The following is an 18,092-nucleotide window of genomic DNA, read 5'->3' as shown; positions in this document are numbered from 1 at the left end:
TTCATGTAAGGTTAGAGTGAAATAGCGTAAGATACAAAAGAGGCACAACTGCACAAATACGGAAAGCAGACAAATGTGAAAAGATTACTCAGAATCTGTACATAACTACATAAGCATAAATACTGAAAGCATAAAGGTTTCATTCTAAAGTAATTACTCAACAAGCCAAAAACACAAAAGTAGAAAGATAAAAAAGAAAAAAAAAAAAAAGCTATTCATGGTATTCTTAATTAAAAGTTTAGACCATAAACAGAAAATTAAAATAAAAACCTAACTCACAAAAGTATGTATTCTCAATCTTGAAGCCACTTATCCAACTAATCTAGGCCACCTTGTTTATATTCAATTCCAATTGCGCATTGACCAAAGGAGACTCTTTTAAGAGTGAATCAAACTTCCCAAAATAAGTCTCCAAATCATTATCTCCAAAACTATTTCGATCAGTGTCAGAGGAATCAAACTGAACATTAATGAATATGTTTTTTTCCGATGACAAGACATACTGATTATCTTCAAAAATGTGTTTCAGTGCATCTTCTGTTCCCATAGAATCAACAGCTTTATATAAGTTCAAAAAATCTCTTCTTTTTTCGTCAGATTCTACAAGTTTCAGCTTCAGCTCATTTGGAATATGGGCTAAGGCACTACACCACAGATACAGAAAAGAAAAAGGATTAAAAAAAAAGAGAAGTGGAAAAGATGAAGATACTAGGAATGTAGCTTACAAGGGCTTCAGATTATCAGAACCAAACAACCCATGGAAAATGTTAAAAGAAGTACATCAAAGTTGGTTCTTACCTAGTAACACCCCTAACAATTCCCCACTTATATCCAACCATCACGGACTCCTTGAAACCTCGATCAAAACCATCTTGTGCAGCATCATTTCGTCCTGCTGCTATGCCATCCAAATATCCAGCCTAGCAAGTCAATAGAAGAAAGAACAACTAAGCAAACAAATGAAACAAAAAGAAGCAAAGTTGATCAAGAAATGCTCACAATATGCTCATACTTTATGGAATTCCTCATGCCTCTTTCTTCCTTCCCTATTTAAATAATAAGCTCCGTCTGCTTCCTCATCAGACTCCATCAACCAAGTTCCATTGCCAAATGAGCTACCTCCATGACATTCTACAAGGGAATATCCAGAAACTTAAAAACTGCTATATCATTCAAGTTCCAAAATGCATTGAAATGACCCAAAATTGGTGTATCACTCCATTCGGGGTTATAACTAATCAACTACAACTGGGGAAATTTGAACCATTGATTCAAGTTTATGCTCACCACAACCATACTATTCATACAAAATAAGAAGGATATATAAGTTGTATGATGATAAAAAGTTGTATAATGATAACACCTCTTGCAGTACAAGCCTAGTGACTCACCAGGTTTGGCATCATTTGGAATGGGGGCATCTACCAACGGCGACAACGTTAGAGCTACACCATCCTCCATGTCGATTACTGACAAATTAATTAGGGTATGTAGTTTCCTTGATTTTGTATTTCACAGCAACGTATACTTATATAATACAAGGCTAAGCTATGGGCTCTTTGGCAATACATTAAATACAATTGAATGAGTAAGGCCCAAATACAATATAGGCCCTAATACCCCTCCTCAAGTTGGAGCATGGAGATCACAAATGCCCAACTTGCGAAGTAGATAAAGAAATTGACGCTTGCCCAAAGCCTTTGTGAATATGTCGGCAAGTTGTAAATCTGTAGAAACGTGGCTAGGAGTAATGATGCCGTCTTGGATAGCGTCCCGAACATAATGACAATCAATCTCAATATGCTTAGTCCGTTCATGAAAAACCGGATTGTGAGCAATGTGCAGAGCGGACTTACTATCACAGAATAAGGACATGGCACGGGGATGATCAACTCCAAGACTAGAGAGCAAAGCTTTAAGCCACTTTAATTCCGAAGTAATGGTGGCCATAGATCGATATTCAGCTTCCGCGGAAGAACGAGAAACAGTGTGTTGTTTCTTGGTTTTCCAGGACACGGGGGACCCACCAAGGAAGACAACCCAACCTGTGAGAGATTGCCTAGTCAGAGGGCAGCTAGCCCAATCAGAGTCACACCAACCAGATAACAATAAATCACAATCAGCCCGAAGAAGGATGCCTTGACCCGGACATCCTTTCAAGTAACGAACTGCCCGAATAGCAGCATTCCAATGTTCTTGACGCGGTGCCTGCATGAACTGGGCCAGGATATGCACAGTGTAGGCCAAGTCAGGCCGAGTGAAGGACAAATAGATGAGACGGCCCACAAGCCGTCTATATGGCTCCGGATCCTCAAGCAAAGCACCAGAAGCAAGAGCAAGATTGTGATGCTGTTCAATTGGAAACCCAACAGGTTTGGAGCCCAATAAGCCCGCATCAGTAATAATGTCAAGAGTGTACTTCCGTTGACAAAGGAAGATCCCCTCTGAACTACGAGCCACCTCAATTCCGAGAAAATACTTCAAGACACCCAAATCCTTCATATGAAAACATTCACCCAAATAGTGTTTAAATGAAGCGATAGCAGAAGAATCATTACCGGAGATTATCAAGTCATCCACATAGACAAGCACATTGAGTTGAATCTGGTCTTTAACGAAAGTAAAAAGTGAGTAGTCCGAATAAGACTGAAGGAAACCATAATTCCGTAAAGAAGCAGCTAACTTAGCAAACCAACACCTTGGTGCTTGTTTCAAACCATAAAGAGACTTTTTCAAACGACAAACCATTCCGGGCTTTGCTGCATTGAATCCCGGGGGCAATTTCATGTATACTTCCTCATCGAGGTCACCATGCAAGAATGCATTGTGAACATCCATCTGATGCAATTCCCAATTCTTTGCTGCCGCAACTGCAAGAAACGAACGGACGGTAACCATCTTAGCAACTGGTGCAAAAGTCTCATTGTAATCTAGGCCTTCAACCTGATGATTACCAAAGACAACCAAGCGCGCTTTCAGACGCTCAATAGTGCCATCTGCATGAAATTTGATCTTATAGACCCATTTACAACCAAGAGCCTTCTTCCCGGGTGGTAATTCTTCCATTACCCAAGTCTCATTATCCTCCAAAGCTCCAATTTCTTTTTGCATAGCCTCCCGCCATCCCGCATCTTTCATTGCTTCATTTAAAGTCCTAGGCTCAAGGCCTGCAAGTACAGCTGCAAGAAATATACGATGTCGCAAGAAAAATTTATCACAATTCACAAAGTGTGCTATAGGATAGGGAGTACCTGAGGAGCTAGTGGAGGAAGATGAACGGGTGGATGGACTCGTAGTTTGTACAGTGTGTGTGACAAAATTCTTGAGAAGAACCGAAGGACGCTTGAGGCGAAAGCCCTTGCCTAAACCAAGTGGGCCATCCACGCCCACCTCTTGAGAAGAAAATTGGGGCGGCTGCTCATGTGGGCCAAGACCAGAAGATGGCGTGGCCTGATGTGAACCAAGAGAAGAAGAGCAAGAGTGTTGGGCCAAGGGAGGAGCTGGGCCTGTTGATGGAGACAACCCACCTGGTTGGTCCAGCGCTGGCAATACATCTGCTTGGGCCAGCGATGGTGAGATTGGGCTGGACAACTCCAGTGGAGCAGTAGCTTCCACTGCCACACCGTGGGAAGGGACCTCATCCCACACCCTTGTTGTGGGCTCTGCTGACCCACCATGTAAATCATTAAAAAAACCAATATGTTCCAAGTCATCCAACACACCAATATTAACATTCAAATTACCAGTGCTCAACACATTATCATCAATTAGTTTCTCACTCGAAATATCAAAGGGAAATTCATGTTCATGGAATTTGACATCCCGAGATACAAAGATTTCAGACGTTTCCATGTCATACAACTTCCACCCCTTCTTGCCATTAGGATATCCAACGAATGCACATTTCCGACTCCGAGATGCAAATTTATTACCCTTAGACTTCTGATTATATGCAAAGCAAAGACAACCAAAAATACGCAGATGATCCAAATCAGGTTCTTTGTCAAATAAGACCTCAAACGGTGTTTTGTTTTGCAACAAGCCAGAAGGAGTTCGATTAATTAAATAAACCGCACCCAAAATACATTCACCCCATAGAGAAATAGGTAGGTTTCCCTCAAACATCAATGCACGTCCAACATTTAAAATGTGTTAATGCTTACGTTCAACTCGACCGTTTTGTTGAGGGGTACCGACACATGAAGTTTGAAATATGATCCCATTTTCATCAAAATAATTCAACATACATCTAAATTCCGTTCCATTGTCACTACGAACGAATTTGACATTCGTTTCAAATTGACGTTCAATCATAGCAAAAAATGAACGAAACGCTTTATAAACTTCTGTTTTTGAATTCAATAAATACACCCACACTGCTCTTGAAAAATCATCGACTAATGTCAAAAAATAATGGGCACCACTGGTTGAAGAAACAGAATTTGGTCCCCATAGATCACAATGTATTAATTCAAAAATTCTACTGGCTTTACTATCACTAACAGGAAAACTTTCACGATGTTGCTTTGCTTGTGGACAAATTCCGCAAGCTTTATTTAATTTCTTCGTAACATTACGAGGACAATTCTTAATAGCAGGTACTAACTTGAGAACTCTATCAGACGGATGCCCCAGTCGACGATGCCATAGCTCAAATGTAGATACTTCAGGAATTGTCACCGCACACACTGTAGGTATTGCCCGAAAATAATAGAGTCCATCTTTCCGTTCACCGGCTCCAATCAGGCGCCCCGAAAGTCGGTCCTGTATAGCACACAGAGAGTCAGTGAATTGAACAAAACAGTTAGAATCATCAATCAATTGCGACACCGATATTAAATTGCAATGCAAAGTAGGAACATATAAAACATTATTGAGGATTAATGTGCTCGAAAGTGCCGCTTGACCCTCCATGGTAGCAATAACATTGCTGCCGTCCGGTAAACCGACAGGAGAAGCAACAATTGAATCCATATTTGTCAAGCGAGTAGCATCACCAGTGACATGGCGGGACGCGCCGGTGTCAATTATCCAAGGTAAAGTAGAGCACGCACCTGTCATTTTGTCTAATTGGGAACCATTGTTGTTAAGCATATTGAGTAGGGTACGAATTTGCTCAGGTGTATACTCAATTTGAGCTGCTGGTACACTACCATCAGACACAACATTCAGGTTGTTTTCCCCTACAGCACTACTGCCAGACACAGCGTTCGCTCGCGCAACAACCCCACGCCCACGACCTGCTGCAACACCTCCTCGCGAAGACCCTCCCTTAGCGCGCCTCTGCTTCATCTCTTCATACCAATCTGGATAGCCATGAAGCTTGAAGCAAGTGCTATTATCATGACCGTCACGCTTGCAGTGAGAACAAGTGAGGTGAGACTTGTCAGGCCGCTCAAAGCGAGGTCTCGGACGATCAACTTGCACAGCAAAAATGGATTGAGTTTGCACCCCATCTGTCACAGCCTTTGCAGTAGCAATGGATTGAGAGCGTTCCTCTTGAATGAATGCCAGATAAGCCTCATCAAGAGTAGGGAGAGGCACGCGAGACAGAAGGTTTGTGCGAACCGTTGCATACAAGTCGTCATCCACGCCTATGAGGAACTGATGTAAAATTTCTTCATCCCGGTCTGCAGCTAATTTGCCAGCCATATCACACGAGCAAGCTCCACATTCACAGGCGCGAAGAGGTTTGAATTGGACCAAATCATCGTACAAACCAGTGAGCATGGTATAATAATCCTCCACAGACATTCCCTTCCCCTGCTTACAAGTCGTAATCTGACAACGGAGTTGTTGGAGACGAGGACCGTTCGCAATGCCGTACTTCTTAGCCAAGTAATCCCATAGTTTCTTTGCATTGTCATGAAAGGGAATAGATGAAGCAATTTTGGGTTCCATGCTCCTCAACATCCAAGAGACAAGCATCGAATTAACAGTCATCCAATCTAGGTGTTTCGTCTTGTCACTGGGTTGTGTAATTGTACCATTGATGAACATAAATTTCCGGCGCGATTGAAGAGCCAAATGCATTGCTCTAGCCCACGCCATAGAGTTTTCTCCCCGTAACAATACATGGGTGATTACGGTCCCTGGTTGATCTCCAGAACTCAAGTAATACGGAGATGCGAGATCGATTTTGCCGTCACTATCCATGGTTATTCAAGAATGTCACGCTGGTGCAAACTTGATGGAAAGAAACGGACGAGAAGAAGAAATAGGAGGAAGAGAAAAAAATTTGTAGGTTAGGGTTTGCTAGGCTGCTAGCTCCGATACCATGACAAATTAATTAGGGTATGTAGTTTCCTTGATTTTGTATTTCACAGCAACGTATACTTATATAATACAAGGCTAAGCTATGGGCTCTTTGGCAATACATTAAATACAATTGAATGAGTAAGGCCCAAATACAATATAGGCCCTAATAATTACTCAACACGAGTAGAAACATAAACCAAGATGAAACTGCACCTCTGCACTTATGAAAAGTAAATATATGATGAAACACATTCCATGGATCAAAAGGGATGTTAACTGGTGAAAATCTTAACAACAACAACAACAACAACAGCAACAACAACAACAACAACAACAACAACAACAAAGACAACGACAACAATACAAGCTAACCATAAGCCCATAAGATTCATGACAAGCAGCATTTCTAACCATCTAGTACAGATGAATAATACACAAACTTCAAATACAAAGAAACAATAGAGCAATTAACAGCTTCTTGGTAAGGAGTAATATTACGTCATGTTTACTGCAAGTTATTTCGTTTTGTTGTAATTCTTGTAAAGACTGCTGCAAAGGATGGAAATTGACAAATTCAAGACTCAAAACGAACAGTGGTCACTTCACCCACCACATAATCTCCATAGATAACAGATACAGAACTCATATAGTCATGCTTATTATCATTTCGATTTCCGAGCTCATCTGTAAAGAACATGATGCCATATTGCTAATAGATCACCTCTCACGGAAGAATTCTATTTAATGACAATAGATTATGAAGAGATATATTTATTGGGTAGGTAAAATTGCTCCCCACAATAGTTAAGAATGGAATATATGCAAAGATTATGGGAGATAGCTTTTAAGTTTATAAAATAGTTGCATATGGATTAAAATGATACATGGATGTTAAATGTGGTACAGATTTTTTTGTTCATAAATTATGAACACGAATATAAGTTTATGATATTGATATCGTCCTAAAGATGAAGAAAGATGAATATGTTTATTGAAATTGATATGTACCACAATTACAATGTATACTCCAGAAAAGTACAAGCTATCTTCCCATAAGTTTGTTGAATTGTCTTGCCATTACAAATGAGACACCAGTTTGTGTCGTTATATCACATCAGAATATGTTCAAATTATAGTATGTTATAATTACAGTGATCACTTTGGGAAGATAACCAGCAGTTATCGAATGAAACATTTGAATATGATATTATATACGTACGATATGATAATTAAGGCCATCCGGGTTTAAGAACACCAGTCATGAGAATTTGAAAATTCTTGTCAAATAAAAATTTATGTGCTGACATTTCCTCATATGTTGTATATATTCAAAGGCAAGACATAATGATGAGGTTGAGTTGTAATTCAATCGAATAGTTATAATGAATCGATTGAGAAAATAATACAAGAGATATTAATTACTTTGAAAACTTGTATAATGATATGATAGGTGACTTGAAGTTCACCATGATAGCAAGTGACCCGAAGTTCACTAAAAATGATAGTAAGTGACTTGAAGATCACCAAGAACTTTACAAGTGTTATGTGATTGATTTAAGTATCATAAATCTCTTGATTGGGGCAATCATACGTTAGCACGAAATGAGAAAATATGAAAAACAAAATACAACTGCACAGTGTATCTACTCCCCATGATCAATGTTAATCTCCAGAAGAGAACGAAAGTATGAAACATTTATTAAAATAAACGCTGAAAAGTGTATTATTAGTTGGTGAAAGATTTTATGCCCCATAACATATTGAAAATATTTTCCCAACTTAGGGGGAGACGAGCAAGAATAAGTTGGCAAAATTGAAAGATAATAAATTGATCCCCATATGAATAAGTGTAAATGCCAACTGTATGTCCTCGAAGTATGTTTGGACATAAATATCTATGACTTGATTATGTGAAATTGTTACATGTTCAGATGCATAAATGTGTATAATTGTCATAGTGCTCGATGTTACTATAATGATCTTGCCAATATTTATTTAAACCTCTGCACCTGAAGTGTAGATTATATATACGGTTCCAACATGATGAGTTATAGATTTATTTATATGAAAGGGCAAGATAATGCAGTTGATGATATTATTGAAAACAAAAAAATACTATTATATAATGTATGAAATACCCTTGAAGTGGTATAGATATCTGAACTATAATAGATGGCCCATGAGAAGAGATGAATGGTACCTATCGAGTAAGTATTCAGATATCATTGATGAATAGCATGCAAAGTATATGTTGAAGAATTTTGATGATACCGGTAGACGATGGAACCGAAATATAATGCATATGCGAGAAATAATGGATTGAATAGGGGATTGTAAATCTATGTCTATTTCTATATAGACATCATTATAATGATCAAATGAGCTCATGGACCTGAAGTCCAACAAGTTATGGATTTGAAATATCCACACTGTACAGTGTTTTGCGTTTGAGTCTTACATTCATATACATGTGTAGTTAAAAGGTAAATGCATCATGCATCATTCATCATACATTTAGTTTGTTTTATGTTTTATCATGATATGATTTTCATTTATCCAGTTATATATGTTTTCAAAACTATTATGATGTCATGTATGAATATGCATCCAAAGAATGGTAAGACGGATTTGTAACTTGATTAATATTATAAGAGGAAATTCTTACTCCAATGGGCGAATAGTTGCGACAGAAGTATATATATAATGTTGATTAAATAGCATGTTATGAATCATGCAAATAAGAAGAGTTCCTGAAGAACTTATACATGATATTCTTAAACATCTAGCCCTTTAAGTTTTACAATATGAATGTCAAAACATTGATCAAATATTATTTAAACTCTTGAAGAGTGTTTTTGAACTGTTGTCTCAACCAGTAGTTTGAGTACCTGAGAATTATGAAATATACATATCAGTTTATTCACGGAAGAATTCGTGTACAAATATGAGTTGATTCAAAATTGTAAGATAAGAGTATGTAATGTCCTTACATTGAGTTTTATTTTATGGTCCAGAAGAACCATAAATTACATTATACCCTAAGTTGGACAGTGATATTATTATTTATCATGTATTGTCATGAAAGTATGACTAGAGAAATTTTGATCAACATTGATGATTACTACTACTTATGACCTCCAGAAGAAGGTTTACATATGTCCAATATGAAAGCTAGGATACATTTTGTAATATTATGTACAAGAAAATATATTTATTTCAGGTGTTATTGTCAAAAGTCTGGTGATATAAATACTCACCTAGTGCATACAAGTGAAGATTTGAAAATTCAAGTCAAATGGTGGAGAATCAAAAGTCAAGGAGCTTCATGTTGCTACATTTGAAAAGTTATCAACAATATTATATTCATTGAACTAGAAGATCTCAAGTGATGTATTCATAAGGGGGAGAAAATACGCGTTGCACTCTTTTTCCCTTAACCATGGTTTTTTCCTATTGGGTTTTCCTGGTAAAAGTTTTTAACGAGGCAACATCCCTAAGCGTATTATGATGAGTGTTGTACTCTTTTCCTTCACTAGGTTTTTATCCCACAGGGTTTTCCTAGTAAGGTTTTTAACGAGGCATCATCTCATGTATATTACATAGTCATTGTATTATTTTAGATAATGGACATCCAATGGGGAGTGTTATAAATATATTGTATTGTGGATGCCCATTATATCCTTGACATCCTTATACTATATAATGTACGTATGTGTACATATTATGTGAGATTGGAATAAGATGATAACCGCCCATTTTCTCTCTTTCTCTCTCTCCCTTTATCTCTATTTTCATAACATAAATCACATTTACATTATTATATCAACGTAATTTGTAGTTATTAATTGACGATAATAATTATATACAATGATATGTAAATAGAATTAAATATGTTATTTTTTTAATAGGAAAATTTGTAAAAAATAATCCAACCTTTGACCGTTCTTTTAAGAACAATATCACAATTGACAAATTTATGAATAATCCAAGCTTTGGGGGTTATCTTCCCAAAATAGGCCGTGACCGGATGGTAACCTGATTGACAAGTAAATGTGACATGTGTCTTACTCTAATTGGTTTGAGTTAATTTAATTTAAACTTTAATTATTAATTTTTTAAAAAAACCTTCTCCTTTCTTCCTCTCATGCCTCACCAGGAAATCCCACCCACTCCCGTGACCACCGTGACCACCCATTCCACACCTCTGCCCCCGCGGCCAACCCCACCCCCGCGACCAACCCCACCCCCTGCGACCACCGTCACTACCCCCTTCCCCACCCCTATCCCTTGCGACCAACCTCACCCCCTGCAACCACCGTCACCACACACTTCCCCCACCCTGCGACCATCGTCACCACCCCCTTCCCCACCACTGCCCCTGCGACTAAACAACCCCACCCCGTACGACCTCCCCATCTCCTACCCCCCTGCGAACAATCCCCTCCCCGTACGATCTCCTTCGAACAATCCCCACCCTCTTGCGAACAATCCCCACCCCGTACGACCTCCCCGACCATCTCCCACCCTCTTGCGAACAACCCTACCCCCTGCTTATATCTCCTCCCTTCAACCACCACTATCTCTCCTCCCACTCCATGCCGTCTATCTCCTGCGAAAAACCTCCACCCCTGCGAATTCCGGCCATTTTTTATGGTTGAAGATGGTGGTGATGAGTTGTTTAGTAGGTGATGGATGGTCACATGGGAGAGAAGAGAGGTAAAAAAAAATTGACCTGCTTTTAAGGTTACCGGTAAAAGGTACTATTTTGGGAAGATAACCCCCAAAGCTTGGATTATTCATAAATTTGTCAATTGTGATACTGTTCTTAGAAGAACGGCCAAAGGTTGGATTATTTTTTACAAATTTTCCTTTTTAATAACATATTAATTCATATTTACGTATCATTGATAATTATTAACGTCAATATAATCTAAATCTATATATATTATTAAATCTCCAAGGCAATCCATGACATCTCTCCACGTGTCATGATGACTTGGTAAGTGACATGACATCGTAGCGCCACATAATAGGCACACATGATTGTTTATTGTGTTCTCACCAAAAAATATTGTTGCTATCCATCCTTGAACCCATGACCTCTTGTATGTTAATACCAAGTTTTATCCATCACTCCAACGATACAACTTGTGACTTTAAAACAACTCAAAAGGAGAAAAGTCGTATAAAAATTTAATGCCCAAATTTATGTATTTGAGTAACAATTTATGATAACAATTTTTTTTCTTAATTTATATTCTTTTACTAATCAAATCATATAGCTTTTCTAGACATTTATTTAGATCAAACATAACCCGTGACATTAACAGAGAAAAAAATAGGAAAAAAAATATTGCGCTTTCTTTTAGCCAATCAAATGTATTTTTTCCTCTAAAATGTATTTCGACTTTGTAACTCAATATACAATTGTAATTTAATTTCTTTATAAGTTGTAAGTAAAGTATTACAAAAAATAAAATTTTATATAAATAAAATTACTCAAAAATTTAGTTCAACAATTGTTGGTTAAACAATTTTATTCTTAAACTACATATATAATAAAATTCATATTATTATTCTCAAATTGCATATATATATTTTTTTAAAGTAAAGTAGAAATGAATAAAAAAAAATCAAACTATATGCAACACGCCGAGGCATCGCCGGGGACACTAACTAGTTATAAAGGTAAAACTTAATAAACACTTTTAAAATTATATGTACATCACAAAATCAATGGACGATTTTTTTGGTGAGACGCAAATAATCATAATATTACTTCTTTACATCAATGTATCAAGTGAAATTCTCGTACGGAGCATCAAAGAGTTATTTTTCGTCCGTGATAAAGTTACATTATAGAGTATATAGATGTTTTATTAAAGAGTTAGTTACGAATATTTTTTTACAAATTGTTCGAATTCGTACTTGGATTTTATAAATTTTGGATAATTATTACAGAGTAATAATTTATATTATTAAATAACATAAAACATAATTATTAATATAATAACTAAATAATAATTTCTTTATTAATATTTACAATCAACTATTATCAATATTTTAACGTGTTAGAATAATGTCTTGAATCGGTCAAGCCCCTTACTGCAACGCCCCAGCACGGGGATCTCGCTGCTCGGTCAGCGAGTCGGGGTCCAGGGGCGACGCCCCTAGCTTAGGGGTTCGGGGACGCAACGTGGTCCCCGATGGGGGTTCGAGGACAACGACCCCAAACTTTACGATATCTATTATTCTGGACTAGGGTTATCTGTTTTGTGCCTATTTTCTGGGCTTTTCCGCATTTGTCTAGAGAGTACTATATAAAATCTTTAGGTCATAACCTAGTTGTATTCTGTAATTTGTACTCCTCAAGATCCATAAAACTTTCCTCCCCTCTGACTGTGGACGTAGCTAACACATTGTTAGTGAACCACGTTAAATCTATGCGTTCTTTAATTACGTTATTGAATCTTTCTTTGCATCCGTTATAACATAAAGGTTAAAATTTTAGTAATAATCTAATTACCTTTAAATAAAGTCTAATACGGAGTAAGATTTAATAAGATCTTATAAGATCTTATAAGGTCCTATAAGATCTTATAAGGCCCTATAAGTTCTTATAGGTTAAATAAGGTCCTATAAGTTTAGATAAGTTCAGGTCCTATAAGTTGAAGAGAACACACCCTTAAAATTATAACTTGATAATGCAAGGTGGATAGGGGTCGATGAAGTGAACTCAAGTGAGTGGAGGGGTGGGAATGGTTTTAGTATTATATCCGTTGGGGTAGGGATGGGGATGCACTCCCATGGAGTCTTGGAGACCATGAAAAGTCAAATAGAGTAAATAAAAGGTATGGAGGGAGTACTTAAAAGAACTTTTATTGAATCCATCATGTTAGGAAATAACTGCAACTTACATTAACCGGCAAGAGCACGAGTCAAAAACATAAATATTAAACAAGATAATTAATATTAGGCCAAGACAGTGTTGCGGACAACTTTGCGTGAATGGGTGGATGCTTTGAATTGGTAGATGTTTCCAAGTGAAACATCATCATGATGTGATTACGTGGGGTAGTTTAATGCAACACAATGTAGGAAGCTTGGTGTTAGGTTATGAACAATTAATTGAATTGTTAACTTAAGCCCAAACATTGGAACCCAAATTTTCGAGTGAATTGAAGTTTGGTGAAGAAGGGGAAGTTTAAGACGATGACGAATGGTGATGATGATACTGCGGCGGTGAAGCAGCAGATGAGGGAAAGGTTCAGGCTACGACAACGACGTCCACACAGAAAATTACTGCTAAGTGGAGTACTTTCTATGGTGTCAATCACAGAAAATTGAACTCCTCAATAGTTACAACAATGGCGTATGCATTTTCACCTTACTCAATCTCTCTCCTCTCGAATTCTCTCTCCGAACTCCACAACCGCCAATTCACGGCTCTTCCTTCCACAGCTCGACCGGGTTCGAACCGGTTTCAATGTCATGCGACTTGACCAACAAGATTCTTCAGGAAATTGGGACGGTTGATTAAGGAGAAGGCCAAAAGTGACGTAGAGAAAGTTTTCTCAGGATTATAACCTCGTCGTACGCATTGCTGGTGTCTGATTTTGGTTCGAGGATTACGATGAAGATTGTGGAATCTTTGCGGGAATATATTTTGGCTGGCAGGCTTAAATCTGGAGCTGATATTGGGGAATTAGGGTTCTTTGACTGAGAGGAAAAATGGCAGAAGAAGAGAGAAATATATTTTGTTTGTGAAGAGAGCAAAAATGGCAGAAAAAGAGAGGATAGATAAGAAGAAGAAGAGAGAAAGGATGACAAATATGGGTCGAACAATAGAGAGGAGAGGAGAGAGAAGAAGAAGAAAAGAGAAAGGAAATTTTTTTTTCTTTTTAAAAAAGTTAAATATAGATTATTCGGTGAGTAAGGGTATAAAGGTAAAGTAACGCTAACGGAGCACTAACGGTCGTTAAGTCTAGGGGCATTTGGTGCACTTTAAGTTTAAATAGGGGTATATTATGTGATTTGAAACACGCGGGTGTATTTGGTGCATTTCGTTAAACCTCAGGGACATTTCATGATAAAACCGTTGTTTATAAATTTGTATCCGAATTGACTTGACCCAATAAATAGGACCCGATATGATCCCGGCCTGATATGAACTTCTTCCGATATGATATGAAATTGTTATAACCCGACATGTTCCAACCCGACCTGACCCGACTATAATCTGACTCGACCCGTCTATAACCCAACTCGATATGAATGAGATACAACCCGACTAAAGCCGTTTACAACCCAACCCTATATGACCCGACCCGATATTAACGCAAACTGGCATGAATTTGACCCGATATGAACCCGTGTCAACCAACCGGAACCGAGCCGAACCGTTCATTTTTCAACCCGACCCAATCCAACCCAATAGCAAATGAACCCGTTTCAACCCGAACCGATGAACCCGATCCGAACCCGATCCGGTTGTCTGAAATGACACCTCTACTCCGTACATGATAAATTGATAATACAACCTTTTATTCAACATTTTTTATATTAGATTGTCTTACAAATCTTAAACAATAGAGTTTGTCGTGGGAACTTTGTTGGTACTGACGTGTCACCCTTTCCTAGGAGGTATCAAGTATGCGCTGGTACGATCTTCCTGCAACCTGCAAAACAAGAATATTCCTCAAAGATGAGGACATGTGTCCTTATCTGGTATGTCTGGAATAAAAGGGCTTAGGGTGCCTTTTTAGGATTTGGGCCAGTCCAAACAAGTTGGGCCTCTTGTGTCTAAGCAACAAGGAGAGATGCCAAGTTTGAGCATTTTGTATATCTGGTGGAGAAAGTTTGGAGATGCCACGTGCCATTCTGTAAGAGGTCCACAGTGGATTCCAACAAGGCCACATCATTTTCCCCTTAAGAAGGGTGGAAACTCTTCACCCTGTTTTACCATTCTTGATCTTTCCTATGCCGCAGTGACGCGTGGCAGGGTCACTTCACTTGTTACCTCTCTATAAATAACATGCCATTTCAAGTTTCTCCCCCCCTCATTTTTTGAAGTGTTTTGAGAACAGTAGAGAGAAGGCGATTTCCGCCATCATCTTGCCTCCAGCAGGTGATTTAGGGCCACCGTAGCGTACATATTTTGTTCTTGGAGTTCTTCATCCTTGATCTTCACAATTTTCGGAAAAGCTCTTTCTTTGATTCAATAGGTAACTCTCATGTTCTTCAAATTTGTTTGTTTATTTCCTTTTTCTTCGTTGTGGTGTGCCGCTCTGGTTGGTCCGAGGACGACGACCTTGTACTTGGTGTCCTCCCGAAAAGGTTTATGCCCCTCGTCTTGAGCCAGTTCTTTGGCTTGTGCAGGATATTATGGTAAGGATAAGAGAGGACCCAGATTTTGAGGAGGAGTCTTCATCCCCCTTGGAAGAGGAGGACGTCTTGGAGTGAGGACGCGCTGAGAGACCAGCACCGACTTCGTCAAGGAGTGATGAGCGGCATTTATGTCGCTCCTAGCTTAGGTTTTCGTGTTAGTTTTATTATGATTTTCGTAGTTTTTATAGTTTTTTATAGCATTTTTATGTTTTCTTTCCATCTTGTGCATTATAGGTGAATCTTACGGAAAATGATGGAAAACCAAGTAGATTGGAGCAAAAACAGAGTTGTGCGACCCAACATGGTCATGTGCGCCCGAACAGTGAAGGAAAGGTGGACTCAAGGAAGATGCAGCTCTGTGCGATCGAACGCACAAAAGATCCCTTGTGCGGTCGTGCTCTGTACCACGATCGCACAAAATGGAATTTAAAGACAGAATGTCCCCAAGTTTGGTGTTCGATCGCACAACAATATCACTCGCCCGCACAAGGATTTGTGCGCCCACAAAAAATGGTTGTGCGACCACACTAAAGACTTTGAGGAATTTGGCTAAGTCAGGTCTGTTCGATCGCACAGAAATTCAGTGCGGTCGAACATGACGAAGGAAGTTGGTCTTCGCTCTGTTTTCTCGCACAAAAATTATGTGTGCCCACACGAGTTTCCTTTGTTCGATCGCACAGAGGGTCTGTGCGACCGAACGTCGACGCGGGTTGGCATTATTTGAATTTCGAGCTTATATTTGGGGAAACATATAAATAGCTTTTTCGAATATTTTTCAACAACAATTCATTTTAGAGTTTCCAAATTAGATTTCAGAATATTAGAGAGAGAATTCTTAGTTTTTCAAGCTTTGGATTAGGAGAGAGAAACTTTATTGGAGGAAGCTTCAACTTGTAATTCTCTTTCAACTCTTGAATTCTTATAGAAATTTCAGTTTAATCTTTTATGCTTTGCTATTCGTCTTGAATTTCTTGATTGTTCAATTGCTTGATGATAGTTTTTGTTGATTCTAATTTTCCATTGATTCTCAATTGAATTCTTAGTTTTTGAATCTTGTAATTCAATCTTTTCAATTCAATGTCTAGTTGCTTTGAATCCTTGATTTCCTTAGTTAAAACCATGAGTAGTGAGTAGCTTCTAGTTAGAGATAGGGGTGAAACTAGGGCTAAATTGGGGGAAACTGAAGGATGATTGTTGATTATTGATGTGATTAAATTTGATTTGATGCTAGGAATTCCATGACTAATGAATTAGTAGTTGCAAATGCTAGTTTAATTAGGATTGATTGGAATGCTTCATCTTGATTTGGCAAGATATTGTGAATCTCTATGATGCATGTGAAAAGTAGGTCTCAATTGCGAGTTGTCTAGTCCTAGGATCATGCGAGAGCTTTTCCTATATTAGAGGACTTAGCGCGCTCTATCCGAGAGGTGGCGAGCTCGTCAATAGTTGCTTTTCCCCTATATGTCAAGTCATTGCATCGTAATTGTGTGATTAACCCTTTGTCCTTCCCCGATTACCCTAGTCTAGCCCCAATTCCCTAACGCTTTCCTTTATTAGCAAAACTTGTTTGATAGCTTAGAATTGTAGTCGATAATTCAAATTCAAACTCCGTCCTAAACTAGCTTAACAATTGAACTCACTTCACTCCGTTTCCTTGGGACGATCCCTATGCTTGCCGCTATAGCTCATATAGCCGGTTAGTTAGGTGTTTATAAATTTTGTTTGATAAAGGTGTATTCGTCAACGATCGAAAATACCTATGTCAAAATGGCGCCGTTTCCGGGGAACAATTGTTGTTTTTGAGTTAAGTTGAGTCTAGTTTAACCATAGAAAATACAAAAATATTTCATTCTTGCTTTAGTTTTTCCTTTGCATTGCTCACGGTTTGTTTGAGTTTTGTATGCAAGATAGGGGTCGAACTCGTCATAGGCCTCTCTACCCTCTCGACGTAGAGTTAGAGAGGACTTTGCAAAGCTTAAGGTGTATCCGAACCCGTTCTTCGAGCTACAATAGATTCGAACCTTTGAGTGAAGCTACGGAACGAGAGTCAACAAGTCCAACCATTGAGAGAATGACTCTTCCGGTTAAGAACCTTGGAATTCCGGGATCCTTTGAGGCGACTTGTGGCATTCAAGCCCCGACTACCAATGCAAACAATTTTGAAATAAAGCCCGCATTGATTAATTTGGTGCAAAGTCATCCATTTTGCGGAAAGAGTAGCGAATCACCGCATGAACACTTGAAATAATTTGAGCACTATCGTGATACCATTAAGCACAATGGAGTGACTTCGGATTACACAAGGTTGACTCTATTCCGCTTCTCCCTCTTGGGGCGTGCTAGTGATTGGCTTGACAAGGAGGTCAAGCCAAACTCACTTCGGACTTGGAATGAAGTGACAAGTGCGTTCTTGAGCAAGTTCTATTCGCACGGGTAGACGGCGG

General features: G+C 38.5%; 1 protein-coding gene across 1 annotated transcript; it reads right to left on the bottom strand.

Moving 5' to 3' along the window:
- Positions 1-61: 61 nt before the first annotated feature.
- On the bottom strand, positions 62-6,512 carry LOC110785820 (uncharacterized). The gene is made up of 5 exons (XM_056833630.1): positions 6,434-6,512; positions 1,392-1,471; positions 1,013-1,131; positions 799-920; positions 62-644 (listed from the first exon to the last, which is right to left on the bottom strand). The coding sequence occupies exons 2-5, from the start codon at positions 1,459-1,461 to the stop codon at positions 323-325; spliced, it is 633 nt and encodes a 210-aa protein (XP_056689608.1). The 5' UTR covers positions 1,462-1,471; positions 6,434-6,512; the 3' UTR covers positions 62-322.
- Between the last annotated feature and the right edge of the window lie 11,580 nt (positions 6,513-18,092).

This window comes from Spinacia oleracea, chromosome 6 (genome assembly GCF_020520425.1).
Source record: "Spinacia oleracea cultivar Varoflay chromosome 6, BTI_SOV_V1, whole genome shotgun sequence".
Taxonomy (NCBI): domain Eukaryota; kingdom Viridiplantae; phylum Streptophyta; class Magnoliopsida; order Caryophyllales; family Amaranthaceae; genus Spinacia; species Spinacia oleracea.
The sequence above is the reverse complement of the archived record's forward strand: the minus strand, read 5'-3'. Positions and strand labels throughout refer to the sequence as shown.